This window comes from Mizuhopecten yessoensis, unplaced genomic scaffold (genome assembly GCF_002113885.1).
Source record: "Mizuhopecten yessoensis strain PY_sf001 unplaced genomic scaffold, ASM211388v2 scaffold10915, whole genome shotgun sequence".
Taxonomy (NCBI): Eukaryota; Metazoa; Mollusca; class Bivalvia; order Pectinida; family Pectinidae; genus Mizuhopecten; species Mizuhopecten yessoensis.
The window spans coordinates 98,447-122,341 of record NW_018408785.1 but is presented as its reverse complement, the minus strand read 5'-3'; the positions used below and the strand labels follow the sequence as shown (position 1 = coordinate 122,341).

General features: G+C 36.9%; 1 protein-coding gene across 5 annotated transcripts in view; it reads left to right on the top strand.

The window, feature by feature from the left end:
- Nucleotides 1-23,895, top strand: part of LOC110463537 (mutS protein homolog 5-like) — a 73,037-nt gene that overhangs the window by 38,165 nt on the left and 10,977 nt on the right. For 3 of the 5 annotated variants that reach the window (XM_021518191.1, XM_021518192.1, XM_021518196.1), the window contains exons 9-15: nucleotides 266-351; nucleotides 1,304-1,349; nucleotides 10,547-10,685; nucleotides 12,541-12,603; nucleotides 13,638-13,709; nucleotides 14,105-14,161; nucleotides 23,532-23,604. In XM_021518191.1, the coding sequence (XP_021373866.1) occupies nucleotides 266-351; nucleotides 1,304-1,349; nucleotides 10,547-10,685; nucleotides 12,541-12,603; nucleotides 13,638-13,709; nucleotides 14,105-14,161; nucleotides 23,532-23,604 (536 nt within the window). The remainder of the gene's footprint in view (nucleotides 1-265; nucleotides 352-1,303; nucleotides 1,350-10,546; nucleotides 10,686-12,540; nucleotides 12,604-13,637; nucleotides 13,710-14,104; nucleotides 14,162-23,531; nucleotides 23,605-23,895) is intronic. The other 2 variants (XM_021518193.1, XM_021518195.1) reach the window with 2 other exon arrangements.

Here is a 23,895-nt window from a genome sequence, read left to right as displayed (position 1 = left end):
AAAAGATGGTCAGCCCCGAACAAAATATTTAACTGTACATGAATAAAGAAGGAGAAATGAAATCTCAATATTTTTTATCTAATTTATCTTTGAACCTCAATAATATAGTCACCTCACTGTTCAGTGGGGACTTGATAATCCAGCCATTTTAACAGCAAATTGTTATAAGATATTGTCTATAATAAACACTGTTATTAGATATTGTCTATAATAAACACTGTTATTAGATATTGTCTATAATAAATATATGTGTTTCCTTTATCAGTTCCCTACAGATATTCCAGCGAGAGTCGCACCCTTCCGCGTACAAGGCAGGATCACGCAGCGCCAAGGAAGGCCTCAGTCTTTTTGGTAAGATAATCCTGAGAACCTCTCTATAGCCACCAAATTTAATATCTTGCAACTCAGTCATATTTAATCCTATCATGAGAATGCTATGTACAGGTAAGATCTAACAAAATCATACCATAGTTGGCATTTAATTGTGTACAGAAAAGGTATGATTTGGTCTTATAAACAACCAGCCAAGAGTAACCATTCACATTTTTGTTCTTCCTGAAAGGTTGAAATGTTCTTAAAATATTGTGACTGATAAGAAATGTTGATGTGTAAACATGTTCGTGGACGACCTGTTACATGTATTATCTTCCTGTAAAGGTCATCTTTTTAGCAGGGTTTCTAATTTTCGCAAATTTCATGGAAATATTTTATATGGAAAATGCAACCCATGAAATTAGAAGCAATTTAATCCATCATTGATATAGCACTACGTGCCATGATCGTGAAACCCGACAATTACAAAATACATGTCTCAACAAATTGACCATCTTGGCAAATCAACGAAAAATCAGGGACCGCAAAAAAATAAACCTTTTACAGTATTGGTGCTACTATATGTTAATTACCATTCCCACAGCGAATAAAACAAAAGAGCAGGATATGTTTGTTTGTAATTAAAATTCATTATGCCATTTAAAGTGTATTTGTCTATATATTTTACATTCATAGAATATATAACTGACTACATTTATGGTTATCGTATATCAAATCTGGATTGTGGTTTTATATGATCAAAATAACGTGGGCAGAAGACGGTGGTTGTGTGGGAGGGGGTGGAGCTCTACTTAAGGCTAATACAAGCTGTTATCACTGCAGTGTTTCAATACACATGTATATCAGAATGCAGATGTTAAGTTTTATATAAAAATAAGTTCTATATAGTGAGGATATAAATTTCTGATGAAATTTTTACCTGGATAACAATATTGCATATTATACACATCTGCTGTTTTTATGGTTGTAGGCATTCTGAATCGCTGTCGGTCCCAAGTAGGCAGTAGAAAGCTTAGGTAAGAGTTCACTGGCCATTTATTTGTCATTATCTGTCTCGAAAAGAAACTAACTTGAGATAGGAAGTCACAGGTAGTTAGTTGCCATGTGAATGTATCTGTGTCTTGTTGTGGAGGGACTGTGTCCCATCAATTCATATTTTCAGTGTTTTTAGGCATCGACCATAGAGCTACAGTAACCAGCCTTTAAAATCTGGTCAGTCAGCAACCAGGGATGAGGTTGCAAAACAGAACCTGATGTCCCAACTTTTCCACCACACAAATTGAGGTATGACACACCGTTGTATATCATTGGACAGCTTTTTGCATGTTAGCCTAGGTGCATACCTTCAAAAGTTCACGTAGAACAGTTGCTGTCACTTAAATTCTTAAATTAATTCAGGGCATACGAAATTACAACCACCGATTGATGATGTGAATTAATCAGCCCAGAAAACACAATGGTGGATTATATACATGTATCAATATGTGCAGTGGATAAGTTCAGATATCAGGTCTTGTTTCACGACCTAGTCCTAGGTTACTGAATCTCAAGTTTTCACTAGGCTGGACGATGATATGAAATAAAGAAAATATCAGTTATCAGACAATCAGCTATGCTTCCTGCTGCGTTGTCTTACATGAATGTATGCTGATAAGACAAGTGAGCATATAAAAATGTCAGTAACTGGTGCCAGCAGTCATTGCACCACCCTGTTTTTCCAGTTGACCAGGGGAATTCACGTGTGTTTGTATGGGCTGGCTGGGTTTAACTCATTCACCCCTACATTTTTAAGCTGGACTTGCCCAGTCATCTTGATTTAATAAGGTTCAATTGTGACTTCAGGGGTGAATGGGTTTATATCCTTGCAGCATCTAAGGTCATATAAGGACAGGTACCTAAAGAGAAAGAGAAGAAAAGGGAAGAAAAAGAAGGAGAGAAAAGAAAAGATTCCTGGTGGTGTAATGGATCAATTTTGTTTCTATAGTGTCTGAAGCAGAGGACACAGAAGAAAAAACTTGATTTTGCCAGTGGTCCCACATTAGTCGTCTATTATGAAATGGCGTAGGATACAGAAGGCCTATGGTAACCCCTACACAGATGTACATACACAAGCTTCCTAATGTCTCAGAACTACATTTAATCTACTAGATCAGTATGCAAAATACTCGGGTTTAATGCCTAATATTGCCAGGACGAAATGTATATGGATTGGCAGCAAATCTCGTAGTAAAGACGGAATAAGCACAGAGAAGAAACTTGTTTGGTCAGAAGAACCCTTCGTGTTTTTAGGTATCAAAATGAGCGTAGATCTAGACCAAATAACCGACCTAAACTATGAAAGTAAAATCAAAGAAATGAAGGCTCTATTACATGTATGGTCTAAAAGATTAATTAGTACAATGGGTAAAATAACAGTGATAAAAAGCATAGTTATGCCAAAAATTATTTATTTATTTACAAGTATACCAAAACCTAATTTACAAGTGATAAAACAGATTGAACAAATGTTCTTCAGTTTTATATGGAATAATAAAAATGATCGGGTATCTAGGAACCAAATATCAAAGTCCTGTGAAGAGGGCGGATTAAAAATGTTCAATATAGAATACTTCATCAAGTCGATGAAACTGACTTGGATACAAAGACTTTTCAAGTCAAATGACTCATGGACCTTAATTTTTTGAAGAGGTAATAGGTGATAGCAAGAATGTGATTGTCAATGGAGGTAAGGAATTTCTAAAGAAGAAAGCGCATAGTATTAAAAACCTATTCTGGAAAGAAGTTCTAGAAGATCTATATTTTATTTCTGGTGTTGTCGGAGAAGAGGAATTTATTTATCAACATTTATGGTTCAATAATAAAATAAAAATAGATAATAGAACTGTCTATTTTAAACAGTGGGAAAAAATGGGCATAAGTTTTGTCTATGATATATTGAATGACCGAGGTGAACTCATTACATCTTACGAGGGGTTTTGCGAAAAATATAACTTTCATCCGCAACTAACTATGTTCTATGGGTTAAGAAATGCAATTATTTCAGCATGGAATATAATACATGTCAGAGCGTCCACTATAGTTCTGCCTCACTGCCCTAAGTTTATTTACAACATCATAACAAACAAAATAAGGGGTAAATCAATAAATAATTTATTGGTCAAAGAATTGAAAGTTAATACAAAATATCAACTGAAATGGGCTGAAGACCTAGACTCAATAATGAATGACTTTCAGTGGAGGAAAGTAAATATGTCTATTTTTAAAAATACTAAAGACATAAAACTTAGATGGCTCCAGTACAGAATAACACATAGAATCATCAGTACAAATAAATATCTCCACATGATAAAAATAAAAGACTCTCCACTTTGCTCCTTCTGTAATAATAACATAGAAACAATAATACATTTATTTTATGAATGTAGAGTAGTCGCTAGTTTCTGGAATGATCTCAAGCAATGGCTGTACACAAAAACCAACAAAGTCATAGAACTGAACAATAATGATGTCATAATTGGAAAAGCAACACATAAACAAGATATTAATGCTCTAAACAGTATTTTGCTGATTGCTAAGCACCACCTTTATAAGCAAAAACTAAAAACTAGTAGACCTAATTTTGCTTACTTTAAAAAAGACCTGGAAGACTACATTCGGATAGAACAGGTAATTTATAAAAAGAATATGGATTACAACAAGTTTGAAAATAAATGGTTCCAAATAATCTAACTTGATTACCTTATAGACATGCTAGTATTAAGTATTTTGTAATGTGTGAATGGATGCATGAAAGTTATATGTTATGTGTATAAAATAAATTAAATGTCTTTTTTGCTATATAGGTATGTATTGGTACTCCAGTTGTAATAAACACAGCAGCATATATAATTGAACAAAAGTATATCTCTGCTCTTCAAGGCAGAATCTGAGTGTAACAAATATATGTTCAATTTGAAACTTTCTCTCGCATTCATGTACCCCGTTGTAAAATTGTGTTGTCATTATATTATGCAAAAAGGAAAATAAAAAAGTGTCAAATCAACAAAAAGCTTCCTAATGTGGAAAAATGGAGACACACTTAATATTCTGTCTTTCTTAGAAAAAGAATTGAAACATGTGTGATGTGTCAACTTAGGACCTTTGGAAGTGATTCATACACTCTTTTCCTTTTAGTACCAAAAATCACACTCCACCTACAGTGTTGTCAATGGTTTTAGGAAGTATGTACCTGTGGTGTCGTGTAAGATAAGGGAGTTCAGCTATCTCAAATTCTTCTTTGAACTGCAACAGGGACAAACACTTAAAAATACATCAAATCTATGTCAAGTTGTTCTTAATGTTAAATGGCTGCATTCTGTGAGTCATAAGCCTGGAATTGTTTCCATGAAATAGTTCAAGCGTCTGTAGTTTTCAGGATGTTGGGCAGTGAAGGAAAACTCTAAAGCTTTGACTCATTTCCTGGAAATGTAATCTACTGCTGTATATATATAGCATAGACACAGCAGGATCAATACCAACAAAGTCCTCACTGGCCTTCAAGTTCTTTGTACCTATCGCCCTGCTATGAAGTATACACTGGCCTTCAACTTGTTACGTACCTATCACCCTGCTACTTGGAATAGACACATGTTTACCAGAAAAATGCTTTAATTATAAACATTACAAATAGGGAATTGAATTGTATAAACATTACAAATAGTAAATTGAATTGATTTAAGAGAGAAATGTTTTCAATAAATAAATTCAAAATATTTAAATAATAACCAAAGATTTAATTTGAGTTGTGAAACAGTTGACATGCTTGTACAATGAAGTAATTGGCTTAGATCAATTAACAGCAGTAAACACTACAGTCACTAGAAAATATAGAATGATCTGTTACTGTGCTTTTAGAATTATTTCAGGAAAGAATTAGATTGATACCTTATATCTTACTTTGTGTTACATGAGGAAGGGTAACTGGTGATACATGAGGTAGGGTAACTGGTGATACATGAGGTAGGGTAAATGGTGATACACGAGGTAGTGTAACTGGCGATACATGTGGAAGGGTACCTGGTGTTACATGAGGTAGGGCAACTGGTGATACATGAGGTAGGGTAACTGGTGATACATGAGGTAGGGGAACTGGTGATACATGAGATAGGGCAGTGTAACTGGCGATACATGTGGCAGGGGTACTGGTGATACATGAGGTAGTGTAACTGATGATACATGAGATATGGTAACTGCTCATACATGAGGTAGGGTAAATGGTGATACACGCCGCCGTGTAACTGGCGATACATGTGGGAGGGTACCTGGTGTTACATGAGGGAGGGCAACTGGTGATACATGAGGTAGCGTAACTGGTCATACATGAGGTAAGGTAACTGATGATACATGAGGTAGGGTACATGGTGATACACGAGGTAGGGTAAATGGTGATACACGAGGGAGTGTAACTGGCGATAAATGTGGAAGGGTAACTGGGGATACATGAGGTAGGGAAACTGGTGATACATTAGATAGGGTAACTGGTGATCCATGAGGTAGGGTAACTGGGGATACATGAGGTAGGGAAACTGATGATACATGAGGCACGGTAACTGGTGATACATGAGGCAGGGTAACTGGTGATACATGAGATAGGGTAACCGATGATACATGAGATAGGGTAACTGATGATACATGAGATAGGGTAACTGGTCATACATGAGGTAGGGTAACTGATGATACATGAGGCAGGGTAACTGGTGATACATGAGATAGGGTAACTGGTGATACATGAGATAGGGTAACTGGTGATACATGAGATAAGGTAACTGATGATACATGAGATAGGGTAACTGGTGGTACATGAGGTAGGGTAACTGAAGATACATGAGGCAGGGTAACTGGTGATACATGAGATAGGGTAACTGGTGAAACATGAGGTAGGGTAACTGATGATACATGAGGTAGGGTAACTGGTGATACAGGTACATGAGGTAGGGTAACTGAAGATACATGAGTCAGGGTAACTGGTGATACATGAGATAGGGAAACTGGTGATACATGAGGTAGGGTTACTGGTGATACATGAGGTAGGGTACCTTGTGATACATGATGTAGGGTAACTGATGATACATGAGATAGGGTTACTGTTGTTACATGAGGTAGGGTAACTGGTGATACATGAGGTAGGGCAACTGATGATACATGAGGCAGGGGAACTGGTGATACATGAGATAGGGTAACTGATGATACATGAGATAGGGGAACTGGTGATGCATGAGGTAGGGTAACTGATGCCCCCTGAGGCAGGGTAACTGGTGATACATGAGGCAGGGGAACTGGTGATACATGAGATAGGGTAACTGGAGATACATGAGGGAGGGGAACTGATGATACATGAGGTAGGGTAACTGGTGATACATGAGGGAGGGTAACTGATGATACATGAGGCAGGGTAACTGGTGATACATGAGGCAGGGTAACTGGTGATACATGAGGTAGGGTACCTGATGATACATGAGATAGGGTAACTGGTCATACATGAGGTAGGGTAACTGATGATACATGTGATAGGGTAACTGTTGTTACATGAGGTAGGGTAACTGGTGATACATGAGATAGGGAAACTGGTGATACATGAGGTAGGGTAACTGATGATACATGTGATAGGGTAACTGTTGTTACATGAGGTAGGGTAACTGGTGAGACATGAGGAAGGGTAACTGGTGGTACATGAGGAGGGATCTGGTGCTACATGAGGTAGTGTAACTGGCGATACATGTGGAAGGGTAACTGGCGATACATGAGGTAGGGTAACTGGTGATACCTGAGGAAGGGTAACTGGTGGTACATGAGGAGGGATCTGGTGATACACGAGGTAGTGTAACTGGCGATACATGTGGAAGGGTAACTGGCGATACATGAGGTAGGGTAACTGGTGATACATGAGATAGGGAAACTGGTGATACATGAGGTAGGGTAACTGGTGATACATGAGGTAGGGTTACTGGTGATACATGAGGTAGGGTACCTGGTGATACATGATGTAGGGTAACTGATGATACATGAGATAGGGTAACTGTTGTTACATGAGGTAGGGTAACTGGTGATACATGAGGAAGGGTAGCTGGTGGTACATGAGGAGGGATCTGGGGATACATGAGGTAGTGTAACTGGCGATACATGTGGAAGGGGACCTGGTGTTACATGAGGTAGGGTAGCTGGTGATACATGAGGTAGGGTAACTGGTGATACATGAGATAGGGTAACTGGTGATACATGAGATAGGGTAATTGATGATGCCTGAGATAGGGTAACTGGTGATACATGAGGTAGGGTAACTGATGATACATGAGATAGGGTAACGATACATGAGGTAGGGTAACTGATGATACATGAGGCAGGGTAACTGTTGATACATGAGATAGGGTAACTGGTGTTACATGGGGTATTGAGGTAGGGTAACTGATGATACATGAGATAGGGTAACGATACATGAGGTAGGGTAACTGATGATACACGAGATAGGGTAACTGGTGATAGATGAGATAGGGTAACTGATGATACATGAGATAGGGTAACGATACATGAGGTAGGGTAACTGATGATACATGAGATAGGGTAACGATACATGAGGTAGGGTAACTGATGATACACGAGATAGGGTAACTGGTGATACATGAGATAAGGTAACTGGTGATACACGAGATATGGTAACTGGTGATACATGAGATAGGGTAACTGATGATACATGAGGTAGGGGAACTGGTGATACATGAGATAGGGTAACTGGTGATACATGAGATAAGGTAACTGGTGATACACGAGATAGGGTAACTGGTGATACATGAGATAGGGTAACTGGTGTTACATGGGGTATGTTAACTTGTGTTACATGAGGTAGAGTAACTGGTGTCACATGGGGTAGGGTAACTGGTGATACATGAGGTAGGGTAACTGGTGATACATGAGGTAGGGTAACTGGTGATACATGAGGTAGGGTAACTTGTGTTACATGAGGTAGAGTAACTGGTGTTACATGGGGTAGGGTAACTGGTGTAACATGAGGTAGGGTAACTGGTAATACATGAGGTAGGGTAACTGGTGTTACATGGGGTAGGGTAACTGGTGTAACATGAGGTAGGGTTCCTGGTGTTACATGAGGTAGGGTAGCTGGTGATACATGAGGTAGGGTAACTGGTGATACACGAGGTAGGGTAACTGGTGATACATGAGGTAGGATAACTGGTGATACATGAGATAGGGTAACTAGTGATAAGTGTAATCTTTACAGATTGATTGTTTACACTGATTTGTCCTCTTATTTCTGCTTTCACTGGTAATACACCTAATAACTGATTAACAGGTTGTACAATGTTCAGGCCAAGAGTCCTACCTTAACACAGCTATATTGAAAAGTTATTATACCCCCGCAACGAAGTTAGGGGGGGTATACTGGAATCACCCTGTCTGGATGTCTATCTGTCGTACGCAGTAACTTGTCCGGAAAACTCCTCCTTAATTAACAGGTGGATTTCATTGAAACATTGAAACATTAATTTGGGATTTCGACCCTTTTTTAAGGAGTTATGCCCCTTTTTGCGAAATACTTGACCGGAAAACTCCTCCTTAATTAACAGGTGGATTTCATTGAAACTTTGCATGAATGATCAGTATCTTATGTAGTTGTACACCGGCATTTTAATTTGAGACTTCAACCCTTTTTGATGGAGTCATGCCCCTTTTTTCGAAATACTTGTCCGTGCAACTCCTCCTTAAATAATAGGTGAATTTCATTGGAACTTTGCATGAATGATCAGTATCTTTTGTTGTTGCGCACTGGCATTTTAATTTGGGATTTCAACCTTTTTTGATGGAGTTAAGCCCCTTTGTGCAAAATACTTGTTTTTTGTTGTTGTTATTTTATTGTTTTGATTTTAATAAATAGTGATTACCATAACTCATTACTGGTGGGAGACTATATTGCTTTGCATAAGTAAGCCTTTAGCGTACAGTTCTGGTGTATATAGGAGCGGGGGTATTAGTTAGCCTTTAGCTTACAGTTCTAGTTAAAATTTGTTTTCTCTTAATCAACTAACAGTTGTAATGTTAATTCTCCTGACAACCAATTACTCAGTGGTAATACACCTGACAACCTATTAACAGTTTTGATTTGTTCAACTAATTGACAGTTGTTGTGTTCATACTACTGAAAACAAATTAACACATAGTACTTAATACTTAATACTCCTGACAACCAATAAATGGTTGTAATGATAATAAACTAATAACCAATTAACAGTTGTAGTGTAATATTCCTGACAATTTACAGTTGTAGTGTAATATTCCTGACAATTTACAGTTTTAGTGTTCAACCAATTAACAGTTGTGTTCATACTTCTGACAACCAATTAACACACACTGTTTACTAACTGACAACCAAATAACAGTTGTAATGTAAATGAACTGACACCATTTAACACGGTGTTAATAAACTAACAACCAATTAACAGTTGTTAGCTTAATATTTCTGATTACCAATTAACAGTTGTATTAATTAATACACCTGGAAACTGATTAACACAGTATTAATAAACTAACAACCAATTAACAGTTGTAATGTTAATAATCCTTACAACCAATTAACACACAGTATTAATTAACTGACAACCAATTAACAGTTGTAAGCTTAATATTTCTGACAACCAGTTAACAGTTGTAGTATTAATTAAATTGATAACCAATTAACAGTTGTAATATTAATAACACACAGTATTAATAGACTGATAGCAACTTAACAGTTGTAGTGTTGATACTCCTGGCAACTAATAACACTGTGTTAATTAATATGGCAACCAATTAACAGTTGTAATTTTAATAAGCCTGACAACCAATTAACAGTTGTAATTTTAATAAACAACCAATTAACAGTTGAAGTGTTAAAGACTCCTGACAACTAATAAACGGGTTATTTTATAGTGTAGTCTGTATTTCTTGTGACAATTTCTAATTATATAGCTATAAATAATATTTAGTAACCCCTTCTTACTGAAGATTTAAGTAAAACTTTGTAACTGGTAAGTTTATTTTTAAGGTAGTTTTTATCATTGTTTAAATTGACTTATCCACAACAATTAATTAATTCTGCTAAGTCACTATAAGAAGTTTTATATTTTTCTGATTTTATCCTTCCCAATTTTTTGTTTTCATCCGAGATTGTGTGTGACTTGTTTGACAGAATGTGGTGTCTACAGCCCCTGAGAGACCTCAGTGTATTGATTCAGCGACAGAATGCTATCGCTTTCTTTGTGAGCCCACGTAACATCGAGGTGCTCACCACACTAACTGATTGTCTCAAACACATCAAGAACGTCACGGTAAGTTAATTTTCTGACCAGTCCTTGTCATATTTTTTACAGTCATCATCACAAACACTACATTTGATGAGGTCAACACAAACTGACCTGTCCCAAGAATCACAAAACATGTTTAAGGACATTCTCAGTTCTCACAACCGTTTGGTTTGTTAATGTTTTACGTCCTATTAACAGCTATGGTCATTTAAGGACGTGCCAGGTTTAGGTGGTGGAGGAAAGCCAGAGTTCCCGGAGAAAAACCAACGACCTGCGGCCAGTACCTGGCGACTGCCCCAAATAGGCCTCGAACCCTCACAATCGAATTCATTTAAAAGGCTTTTATTCTGTAACGCTAGCTGAAAGAGTAAAATATCTGAAGTTATGCATGTATTACTTAGTACTTAGTAACCATACCGTGACAACGGGGGATTCATTGGAAGAAATCTGAATTTGAGAGGAAATGTGAAATTTTGTTATAAGAATATTTAAGTAAAAAATATTAACAAATAAACTACATCAATGTAAGTTTACACATCAGTATTTGTCAATGCTGCAAGTTCACTCTTCAGTGAACTACAGTTCTGTAAGTTCCTATGTTAGTGAACTATAGTTCTGTAAGTTCCTATGTCAGTGAACTATAGTTCTGTAAGTTCCTATTTCAGTGAACTGTAGTTCTGTAAGTTCCTATTTAACTGTAGTTCTGTAAGTTCCTATTTCAGTGAACTATAGTTCTGTAAGTTCCTATTTCAGTGAGCTATAGTTTCCTATTTCAGTGAACTATAGTTCTGTAAGTTCCTATTTCAGTGAACTATAGTTCTGTAAGTTCCTATTTCAGTGAACTTTAGTTCTGTAAGTTCCTATTTCAGTGAACTAGGCATGTATACACATCTGTTGGCCAATAATTTATGCACGTAAGTGAATTTCACTAATCAAGATATTTGTCTTCAAGGATATTACTTTTAGATGTTTGACCTCAGATGTAACTGTGGTTTACCCAAATCAATGTAAGCTTAGTCTTTGTATCAAACAGAATGCTATCACATGACCCAGTATACTTTTCTGTTGTAATAATTAAAATTTTAATGAAATCTGTTTTATTCTGGCAATCTTTAAGGAGATCTTTTGTTGCTTAAACTGTAGCTCGGTAAAAGTTAATTCTGCTGTGATGTACAAAAATGTAATCAACCGAAGTTCTAAACAAAGGAAGAATACAAAAAAAATACAAAAGCTATTCTACAAAGAATTAGATAATTTGATTATGTACTTGGCTTCAGTTATCAAAACTGTTCGAATGATTGGTGGTGTGGAACTTACAATAAATGAGTCATCTCCCTTGTACACTGTTATTCTCTTGGTTTCATTTAGAAATAATTGGTAATAAAGTATTTGTGATTATTTGCAGAGTTGTGAACATTTATGTGTTTTGTTTTTGTCTCACCGCCACAAAGTAGCGGTAGCAGGACTTCGGTATTGCTTTTCTGATGGCAGCTGTGGCGGCATCAACATGAAGTTTTTGCATTTAACTTAGTTTCACTGAAAGTATAAGTGCTAGACCAACCAAACTTGCACCAAGGATGCATCTTAGGTAGAAATACTCAACTCATGCATCTCATTCTAGATGCTGCCTACCTTTCATGGTCCATTGACTTGATAGCATCTCCATCAACATTAAGTTATTGCTTTAAAATTAGTTTCTCTGAAAATACAAGTGCTAGACCAACCAAACTTGACATGTGCATTGTTGGTCAAAGCGGGGCACAGGCAAGACGTATCAATCTGAACGGCTTGTTTTATGTTTTGTTTTAACGTAAAGATTTTGAACATAGCAGATTAATGTAATACTATGTAGTACTAATATTGTATTATTGACCATCAGAGAGTCCTGGCCAGGATGACCAACACCCAGGCATCAGTTGGGGACTGGCAGGCACTCTACAAGGTAAGTATAGGCTTCAGGATCTGTTAAAAATAAAAACTCTTAAATCATATCAAGGTTGAAAATGGCTTAATTCTACAATGTATTGCCAGACCTAAGCCATCTTCCAACAGTATATTAATAATTGACTACACTAAGTTCACAATAAGTACTGTTGGTCATAGGCGTTGTGTGTTTATGCTGGGGAGTGTCTGGAGGCAGAGGTCATAGGCATTGTGTGTGTATGCTGGGGATTGTCTGGAGACAGAGGTCATAGGCATTGTGTGTGTATGCTGGGGAGTGTCTGGAGGCAGAGGTCATAGGCATTGTGTGTGTAAGCTGAGGAGTGTCTGGGAGACAGAGGTCATAGGCATTGTGTGTGTATGCTGGGGAGTGTCTAGAGGAGGAGGTCATAGGCATTGTGTGTGTATGCTGGGGAGTGTCTGGAGGCAGAGGTCATAGGCATTGTGTGTGTATGCTGGGGAGTGTCTGGAGACAGAGGTCATAGGCATTGTGTGTTTATGCTGGGGAGTGTCTTGAGGCAGAGGTCATAGGCATTGTGTGTGTATGCTGGGGAGTGTCTGGAGGCAGATTTATGAAGATATCAGACCGGAAGAACCTGCCTCCTAATGATTTTAATTGATAAAAAACAAGTTTTGACTCAAAAAAGAAGTGAAAATATCCCACATGTAAATAGTTTTGTAATCTGTTGGTAGTATTTTATCTACAGTGGTTGATCTTTTATCTATCTTGGTCAAAATATTTCTAAAATTCTATTTTAACCATTTCTTATATTTCTATATACAATGTATACAGTATGAATTTCACCAAGCTTTACAGTTGACAGTTTTGTCAAATGATGTAGCTTGGTGCTGTGTCAAATTATCAGGTGTTGTGTACTACATGTTTGTAGTTCTCCTTAATCGGGGGATTTTGTAGCTGTGTATAACTTGTATACCTACTAAAAATATGCTGATACAAGAAATACTCTGTAAAAAGCACACATACATTATTCTGTATGTAGTATTGTAATGCATGCATACATCATCTGTTCTCAGACAGTCTACCATGCCATCTACATTGGGGATATATGCAGGGCTCAGAGCATGGAAATAGATATCTTCAAAAAGGTAATAGTTCAAGAGATACTGGCACCAGAGTTAGTTCCCTTTGAAGACAGGTGAGACAAAGAACTTTTTCTGATGTCATATGATCTTGAACAAAATAAAAGGTTTATAATTATGATATATAGCCTGGAGCTGTTGGATGGCAATCATATTTGTTTGAATAAATTACCCTGACCCATGTTCAAGGTTGTAGGTCAGATGTATGTGTGTGTGTGTGTGTGGGGGGGGGGGGGGGGGGGGGGGGGGGGGGAATATCCAATGTGATGTTTTTTACTCTATAAATTGTCTTAGTACTCAGAATGAATAGGAACATTTTGAAGTGCCATTATTTGACAAAGGGAGATAGGTCAGCATCGTTGTCATCAGGGGAACAATGATCATTAATGTCCATTTTACAGATAACAACCAAATTCACAGAGGATCTACATCGCATTGCCACTCTCGTCAGCAAAATCGTAAGTTTTGTGATTTAACTATTCATTTTATATGATCACTACTCAAGCTTAATCAACTTTATACAATCACTTCACAAGTTTAATCAACTTTATACAATCACTACACAAGCTTAATGTTCAATCAACTTTATATATAATCGCTGTTATTAGTCTTGATGATATATGATGCAAGGAGTCCTTATTAAGTTTTCAATTTTGTTTCGTTGTTTAAAAATTCTGAACTGCATAAGCCCAGGAAAACGGGTACAGGGAGATCCTACTGGTTAAGGCTGAAGTTCGGGTTTGGTTAATTGTGCTTTCAGATCTCTGAACTGAGGTCCACATGCTATCAATGAAGGTGATGAGGTTCACTTAGAAAACAGGTTTCCAAATCATTCAAAATGACGGGTAAATGTCCAAGTTGGAAAAAAGGCACAGTGCATACTTAAACTATCTTTTGACTCATATACTATAATGAAAACTAGGGCCAAGGAAAGGATCAAATTATTTCAAAATTCCTTTTTTTGTGGAAATGTCACTGGTTAGAGATCGTCAGCGGCTCTATTAGGTTCAGAGATTACTTATGTAAAAGTTCTAATGGATGTTGAGTTAAACAAAGTCCATTCTAGGATTCTTAGCTGAGGCACTGCCAAGGATGTAGACATTTTATTTTGTAGTATTATGGATTTATCTTATTACTTGGTGCTATAAAAGGATAGAAAAATTGGGGGGGGGGGGGGGGATCTTAAAGTTTATGAATGACTAATTGAAGCTACGTGCATATTGCTGGTACTCCATTAATTATGTGTGATAATGATGTGTGATAAGGTGATCAGTTAATTAAGTGTTACACCTGGCAGGTGATCAGCTGACTGAGAGTCTAACTTGAGTGATGGATATGTTAGATATACTGACCCTTGGGCCGGTCTTGTGACATTTCTAAAAGTAAACTGGACGCCCTGGGGTCTTACAGCGTGAAAAAATGATAAATTTTCATTATGTGTGGGCATCCACCAAAGTGCTATGGTGTGGACGGTATCAGGTGTGTCTCTCACCTGTACATGTGACCTGTCTACTTTACAGGTGATTACCTAGCCATGTTACCTATTGCATACATGCACATAATCTGTCTCGCCCACATGCCACCAAATGTTTTCCTGGTATGTTTGTTGGTATGCGAGTTTGAAAGATATGTTAATCAATAAATGTCTGATCTGATGTCAGTGGCCTTGTCAATGATTTATTTATATAGTATGACATTTTTTTCCTATGAAATACCTCAAAACCAAAAATGTTACCGTGACAGTATTATAAAATATTCTGATTTATGAAAATTTTATATCACTTGACAATTATGTGACTTTTTCACAATGAGAAATTGTTCTTAACTTTATAAATAACAATAGCTGTTAATCAATTTAGATATTTTCAGATTATAAATATGTAGATGCAAAGTGGATAGGAGGTGTTTGATCTGGGCCAGTGTTTCTGTGACGTTAAGATACAGATACACACATAACGGGCCTTTGTCCTGGTATCCTCTGTCTCACCTTACAGTTGGACAAACTTAAGTGTTTTGTTTGTTCACATGTATCCCCGGCCTGTAATGGGTACTCTTCACTACCACATGGAGGGACCACTCGACAACATCAAGTGTCCATATAGGTATAAAATGTTAATGTATAAGTGTTGTCCCAATTCAGGTGTGACAATGACCTTGACCTCCTGAAAGATGATTGCAGTTAGCACATAGGTATAAATTGTTGAATAGTGCTGACTATGATTATCTACATGGTTTCTGTATGATTATCTACATGGTTTCTGTATGATTCTCTACATGGTTTCTGTATGATTTGATATACATGCTTTCTGTTATGATTATCTACATGGTTTCTGTTATGCTTATATACAAGGTTTCTGTATGATTGTCTACATGGTTTCTGTTATGATTATCTACATGGTTTCTGTATGATTATCTACATGGTTTCTGTATGATTATCTACATGGTTTCTGTATGATTATCTACATGGTTTCTGTATGATTATCTACATGGTTTCTGTATGATTATCTACATGGTTTCTGTATGATTATCTACATGGTTTCTGTATGATTATCTACATGGTTTCTGTATGATTATCTACATGGTTTCTGTATGATTATCTACATGGTTTCTGTATGATTATCTACATGGTTTCTGTATGATTATCTACATGGTTTCTGTATGATTATCTACATGGTTTCTGTATGATTATCTACATGGTTTTTGTATGATTATCTACATGGTTTCTGTATACTTATCTACATGGTTTCTGTATGATTATCTACATGGTTTCTGTATGATTATCTACATGGTTTCTGTATGATTATCTACATGGTTTCTGTATGATTATCTACATGGTTTCTGTGTGATTATCTACATGGTTTCTGTATGATTATCTACATGGTTTTTGTATGATTGTCTACATGGTTTCTGTATACTTATCTACATGGTTTCTGTATGATTATCTACATGGTTTCTGTATGATTGTCTTCATGGTTTCTGTATGATTATCTACATGGTTTCTGTATACTTATCTACATGGTTTCTGTATACTTCTCTACATGTTTTTTGTATGATTATCTTCATGGTTTTTGTATACTTATCTACATGGTTTCTGTATGATTATCTACATGGTTTCTGTATGATTATCTACATGGTTTCTGTATACTTATCTACATGGTTTCTGTATACTTCTCTACATGTTTTTTGTATGATTATCTACATGGTTTTTGTATACTTATCTACATGGTTTCTGTATGATTATCTACATGGTTTCTGTATGATTATCTAAATGGGTTATGTATGCTTATCTACATGGTTTTTGTATGATTATCTTCATGGTTTCTGTGTGATTGTCTTAATGGTTTCTATATGCTTATCTACATGGTTTCTGTATGATTATCTACATGGTTTCTATGTGATTGTCTAAATGGGTTATGTATGCTTATCTACATGGTTTCTGTGTGATTGTCTACATGGTTTCTGTATGATTGTCTTCATGGTTTCTGCATGCTTATCTACATGGTTTCTGTATGCTTATCTACATGGTTTCTGTGTGATTGTCTACATAGTTTCTGTATGATTGTCTACATGGTTTCTGTAAGATTATCTACATGGTTTTTGTGTGATTGTCTACATGGTTTCTGTATACTTATCTACATGGTTTCTGTGTGATTGTCTACATAGTGCCTATTTGATTGTCTACATGGTTTCTGTATGATTGCCTACATGGCTAACTGTACCTGTATGATTGATTTTTTTTAGTAAAATTGACTGATTTCTGTGTGATATTTTTGAGTTGTCTCTGTATTGTTGGCTTGCTCCTGTATGATAAACTCATTGATATATTGGTTTCTATTATTCTATTATGGCCCTTTCCCGAGCCGTTAGACGAGGTTACTATACCTCCCCATACAACACTATAAGAGACCTGTTCCCGAGGGAAAGGGTCATAATAGATTTAGTACATCACATGACTGTTATTTGACAGTAAAAAGACAAACATGACCAACTTCATTGATAACATATTTAATAATTAACAACAGCTGGAAATTTGAACGTAACATTTGATTCACGAGTTGTTGTTAATTATAACAGTACAATTACTAAAACTGAAAGAAGGTGTACAAACAATGGAATGTCAAAATCTCTGCCACATGATGGTTCGTGTAAATGCCGCCGCAAACCTTGCCTAATGGCAATAAGAGAACTTTTTGAGTAGATCTCTCCTTTTTAGCTCACCTGACCCAAAGGGCCAAGTGAGCTTATGGCATGGTGCGGCGTCCGATGTCTGTCCGGCGGCAACTTTTTACTTTAAACTTCTTCTGAATAACCAATAGGCCCAGGCTGATGATATTTAGCCAGTAGCTTACTGGATTGAAGGGCTACCAAGTTTGTTCAAATGAATGACCTTGACCCACTTTCAAGATCACAGGGGTCAAATGTCGTAAAATCTTCAAACGACTTCTTCTCAATAACCAAAAGGCCCAAGGTACTGATATTTGGCCTGTAACACGCTATGATGAAGGGCTACCAAGTTGGTTCGAATGAATGACCTTGACCAACTTTCAAGGTAACAGGGGTAAAATGTCTTAAAATTTTCATACAACTTCTTCTCAATAACCGAAAGCCCCAGGGTACTGATATTGGGCCTGTAGCATGCTTGGATAAAGGGCTACCAAGTTGGTTCGAATGAATGACCTTGACCAACTTTCAAGGTCACAGGGGTCAAATATATTAAAATCTTCAAACTACTTCTTCTGAATAACCAAAAGGCCCAGGGTACTGATATTGGGCCTGTAGCATGCTGGGATGAAGGGCTACTAAGTTTGTTCAAATGAATGACCTTGACCCACTTTCAACCTAATGTCCTTGTCGACATTCAAGGTCACAGGCGTCATATCTTTAAAACTTTTAATAGGTTCTTATGAATCAAACACTGATATTCTGCCTGTAGCTGTATTTTATTCCACTTTTAAGATTACAAGTGTGAGATTAATACCAGGTGAGCGATACAGGCCCATTGGGCCTCTTGTTTGTTGCGTATATTGGCATAGAAATCCGCCAAAACACTGTTCACATTCATTGGATTGAATCACCACTAGGTCACATACGGTTCTCCTTTCCAGTAGAAAGTCTTTAAGGACTGCAACGGCAAATTGTGTCGCTTGCTTCGTCTTTATGCATTGCTGAGCCTCTGCAAAGTAATGGGCATTCCCGGTCCCGAATCTGGAAGCCATTTTGGCAGAAGACAACAATGAAGTAAAAATTAGAATATGTAAAGCGCCCCCTAGGAGAAGGGGTGCAACTCTTAGCGTCATGCTTCTTTTCCCGTAGTCTCAGCGGTCCAAAAATAAGGTGTAGTGCCGGGTCCCAGGTATAGTTCCCGTCGTCAAGGGCGGATGCTAACTATACCAAATAGAACAAGGGTAGTTATCCAATAGCTATCCTAGAAATGATCATGTGATGTACTAAATGGTTGATCAGTTCAGTATGATAGGGTGATTTGTGTGTGGTTTACTTGTCTCGGTATTGACGACTTGTTTCTATATGTTTGGTTTGTGTCTGTATAATTGCTTCCTGTAAAAATTCAGACTCTTACAGCAAATTAGGACATAATTAATTGCCAGAACAAACTACAGAAGGCCTTTAATTCAAATCTTTTTGACCCCACTAGAAGTATTTCAGTACATTGCCTTCCTTTCTGAGAAATGATATGAAACAACATGCCCTAGACATTCAGTGGGGAGACATATGGAAAACTCATCGCCGGATAAGGTAGTGCAGCCTGTCTTAACCGATCGAACGAACCCTGAACAATCTAAAAGCCTGTGTAAACCAGAGCCCAGAATGTCAGAATTAGGTGAATGTAGTTAGTGTCACATTACAATTTAGAACAGATTCTTCACCTGTAAGTATGACTTAAACAAAATACCATCTTTAGACAAGAAATCAGAAAATTTTGATTAATTTTTAGAGGTTTCTCGAAGTAATCGCATTTTTAACATTTATTTTAATCGCAGGGCTGACCAGTGAGACAGGCACAGGGAAATACATGCTATCAAACGAAGCAATTAAACATGTAATGCAAAGAAACAACAAACAGTTATCAATCAATTAATGATTTAGACAACAATTATGCTTAATTTACCCCCAGAGAAAATATTACCCTACCTCTTTCAATTCCTCTCTGAGCTGAAAATTCACTGACTTTCTTTATGCTTCCCCCAATCTGAACATTTTTCACCTGTTTTGAAAATATCCTTACTCTTTAAAACTGTTACTGTTCCCCTATTGGTACTAATAAGAGAGACCTAGAAGAAAAGGAAAAATGATTGGATAAAAAGCAAAAAATGGAAAGAAAGAGGAAAAAAAAGGGGGGGGGGGGGTTCCGTGCAATCAAGTTTTATAGAAGTTGATTAGAATGATGACAAAAGAAGATGGAAATTTAAAGTAGAGATAATTTTATAATTATTAATACTGGATACAAAATGTACATGTCCTGAGATGTCCACCCTCAGATAGTAAATGTATACACAAAAATACTTATATTTATATAGATACTGTACAGTACTTCAGAAGATGTGCTTGAACATTTGATTTAATGTAACATAAAGCTAATGGAGTTTGATGCAACAATATCCTTTTCTGGACAACAAAGCATTTTTCTCCTTTTTTGTTTCCAATAAGAGAACACATTTTTTTTCTACAATTCTGAAGGAAGGTCCCTGTAAGTAGATTACGCTCCTATACGAACCTAGCAGGCATGGAAACATATAATTCTGTAGGAAATCCCCCATAAGTGGATTATATTCCTAAAAGAACTTAAAATGCATGAAAGAAAATGTATAATTCTGTAGGAAGTCCCCCTTCAATTGATTATGCTGCTATAAGAATTTAGCACGTATGAAAACCTATAATTTTGTAATTTTGTAATTTTATAATTTTATAATCCATGTCCCAATAGGAGGACATGGATAACCTGAAGGGGTGTTTCACTGTATACAACTTTGTGCAGAGAAAAATGCCTAAAACAAACACAGAAGTTAATGTAAACCAGACATATTAAAAGGTTATAGAACTTGTCTGATTTGTAAAACTTGTATAATATAAACATAATATTTTTGTCCATGTGATGGTCGCTGTAGACAGGTTTCACTGTAGTCATAATATTCAAGGATTATAGGCATAAAGAGAATCACATGACTTGGTGTTTGCGAACAGAAAACACAAAGATCGTGATGTTCTGCCTTACATGCGATACATGTTGCTGAGTCAGGTTGACTATTAATGTGTCGATTGTGAAGGGTGTGACTGGACAATTTCTATTTTTGTTGTAGTATCCAGTACTCGGTATCATAACACTTAAGACTTCTGACTTGTGAAATGTTTGTGGACACATGTACTCCATACTGTACATTACTGGAGTGAACAAACAGTTCCCTTTAGAGGATTACGAGTTTCCTTGTATGTTGATGCACATCTGTGGCATGACCATATGTTTTAATGTTGTCCAATGGTTTACCATTGAAGGAAAATCCTCCTGGAGTTTCTACAGTGATTGTAGTGACTGTCAATACCTGGAGTTTCCACGGTGATTGTAGTGACGTCAATACCTGGAGTTTCTAGGTGATTGTAGTGACGTCAATACCTGGAGTTTCCACGGTGATTGTAGTGACTTCAATACCTGGAGTTTCTACGGTGATTGTAGTGACGTCAATACCTGGAGTTTCTACGGTGATTTAGTGACGTCAATACCTGGAATTTCTACGGTGATTGTAGTGACGTCAATACCTGGAGTTTCTACGGTGATTGTAGTGACGTCAATACCTGGAGTTTCTACGGTGATTGTAGTGACGTCAATACCTGGAGTTTCTACGGTGATTGTAGTGACGTCAATACCTGGAGTTTCTACGGTGATTGTAGTGACGTCAATACCTGGAGTTTCTACGGTGATTGTAGTGACGTCAATACCTGGAGTTTCTACGGTGATTGTAGTGACGTCAATACCTGGAGTTTCTACGGTGATTGTAGTGACGTCAATACCTGGAGTTTCTACGGTGATTGTAGTGACGTCAATACCTGGAGTTTCTACGGTGATTGTAGTGACGTCAATACCTGGAGTTTCTACGGTGATTGTAGTGACGTCAATACCAGTTTCTCAGTAGTGAAGGATTCCTGATTTCTTCCGAACATGTTTGTACGGCTGGATGGCTTCAGAATCGGGCAAAATTTCTTGTTCTAAGGGCTAAACAACAGAAGATTCCTGCTTTACATGTGGGTTTCGATGGTTTGTGATGGGTTAAAAAGTACTGATAGTATGCACATTAAAACAAGAAGTAGGATGCTAAACATCTTTCAGAAGGTATTTTAAATGTTTGATCACATTCTTTACTTGTACATTAACAAATAAATTTAATACATTTAGAAAACTGCATGTTTTGCAACCAATGAAGTTGAATTACATCTTCTTAAAAACTAAAAGTGTTCTGTTTCTTGGTTAAAATTAAAAGATTTTCTCCCTGTGAGCACATCTTATGAATGGTACCTTGGACTCGATGAGATTTCTACTTCTATTCATAGTGCAGGGGAGACAACTAACATCCTAACACTCCATGTTAGCATGGGTTAGACAGTTGATATTCCCAGTACTTTAGGTTGGCATGTATTATATCCCCAAAATAAGTAACATTATGGTATGATGAGGATAGTCAACACACACAGTTTGATCTACTTAACATTATATCCCAAAAATAAGTAACATGGTATGTTGAGGATAGTCAACACACAGTTTGATCTACTTAACATTATATCCCAAAAATTAGTAACATTATAGTATGCTGAGGATAGTCAACACACAGTTTGATCTACTTAACATTATAGTATGTTGAGGATAGTCAGCACACAGTTTGATCTACTTAACATTATAGTATGTTGAGGATAGTCAACACACACAGTTTGATCTACTTAAAGTTTGATCTACTTCATCAGCAGCTGAAGGGAATTCTCATTTTTATTTATTAAAAAAACACCTACAGAACAGTGGCAATTTTCTTAGGGATCTGACTTGCTACTGTTTGTGTTATTGCTGTTACCGGTACATTTACATACATATTGTAACGACTCTTACATCACTGTTTCAGAAGTCTAACACAACTTGTTCCATTGCCAGAGTCAAATTTGTACCTACTTGGTATAAAAAGCACACCAGGGTTCTAATGCTGCCAAATGCTCTAGAGGTTGATCTTTTGAATTGATTGTTGTATTATCAACCATTGTTTTAGCTCATTTCCAGGCCGTTGATTCGCATTTCTGTGGTCCATGCATTTGTTTGCAATATCATTACTAAAGTATTAATGACAAAGATCCAATGCGATCAAAAGATCCAAAGTGATCACAATAAAACATTAATAACTCAAAAAGTAAAAAAACCCATTATCACCAAGGTGATTAACCACTAATTAGTACTCCAACACAAGGAAAAATAATTCCTATCAATTTTAAAAATATTCCGTCCTGTTAAAGTGAAAGAATAAGATGCCTATAAAGGCATACAAAAATACAGAATGACAGGGAACCTCTTTACAAACTACAATTTAAAATGATCAAATTTAGGGGGAACCATAAACTGAACCAGTACCAGCTAGAGTAAAGAGAAATACTTCTTGTCAATATGTTTACAGTGTAACCTTGTTAGTGAACACAAATTAATTTTAAAGAGAAAATGATGGACATGTGACTGCTAATTCCTTAGTTGACGAGTGCCTGATTACTTTGACCTGACAAATCAAGTTTTACATATCCTCCAGATTGTGACTTTCTATCGACGGTACACTTTTACTTTGATTGCAGGTTGACTTTGAGGAGAGCAGCAGTCAAGCAAGATTTGTGGTCAAGTCTGGAGTGGACTCTGAACTGGACGAACGTATGTCATAGTATACCTCTACCTACCATATAATTTAAACATGATAATGGTGCTCGGCATAACCTCTTGCAATAAAGTTATGCCAAAAAGAAGTTCTTTTCAAGTATCATGCAGGCACGGTAGTCTAGTGGTAGGACGCCGGGCTCGTGACCGAAGGGTTGTGTGTTCGAGTCACGTCAAGGCACTGTGTTGTATCTTTGAGCAAGATGCTTTGCTCAGCTTGTTCCAGTCTACTCAGCTGTAAATGAGTACGTGGTTGGGCAGTGCTAGAATTGTTGAATGCTAGCTGTT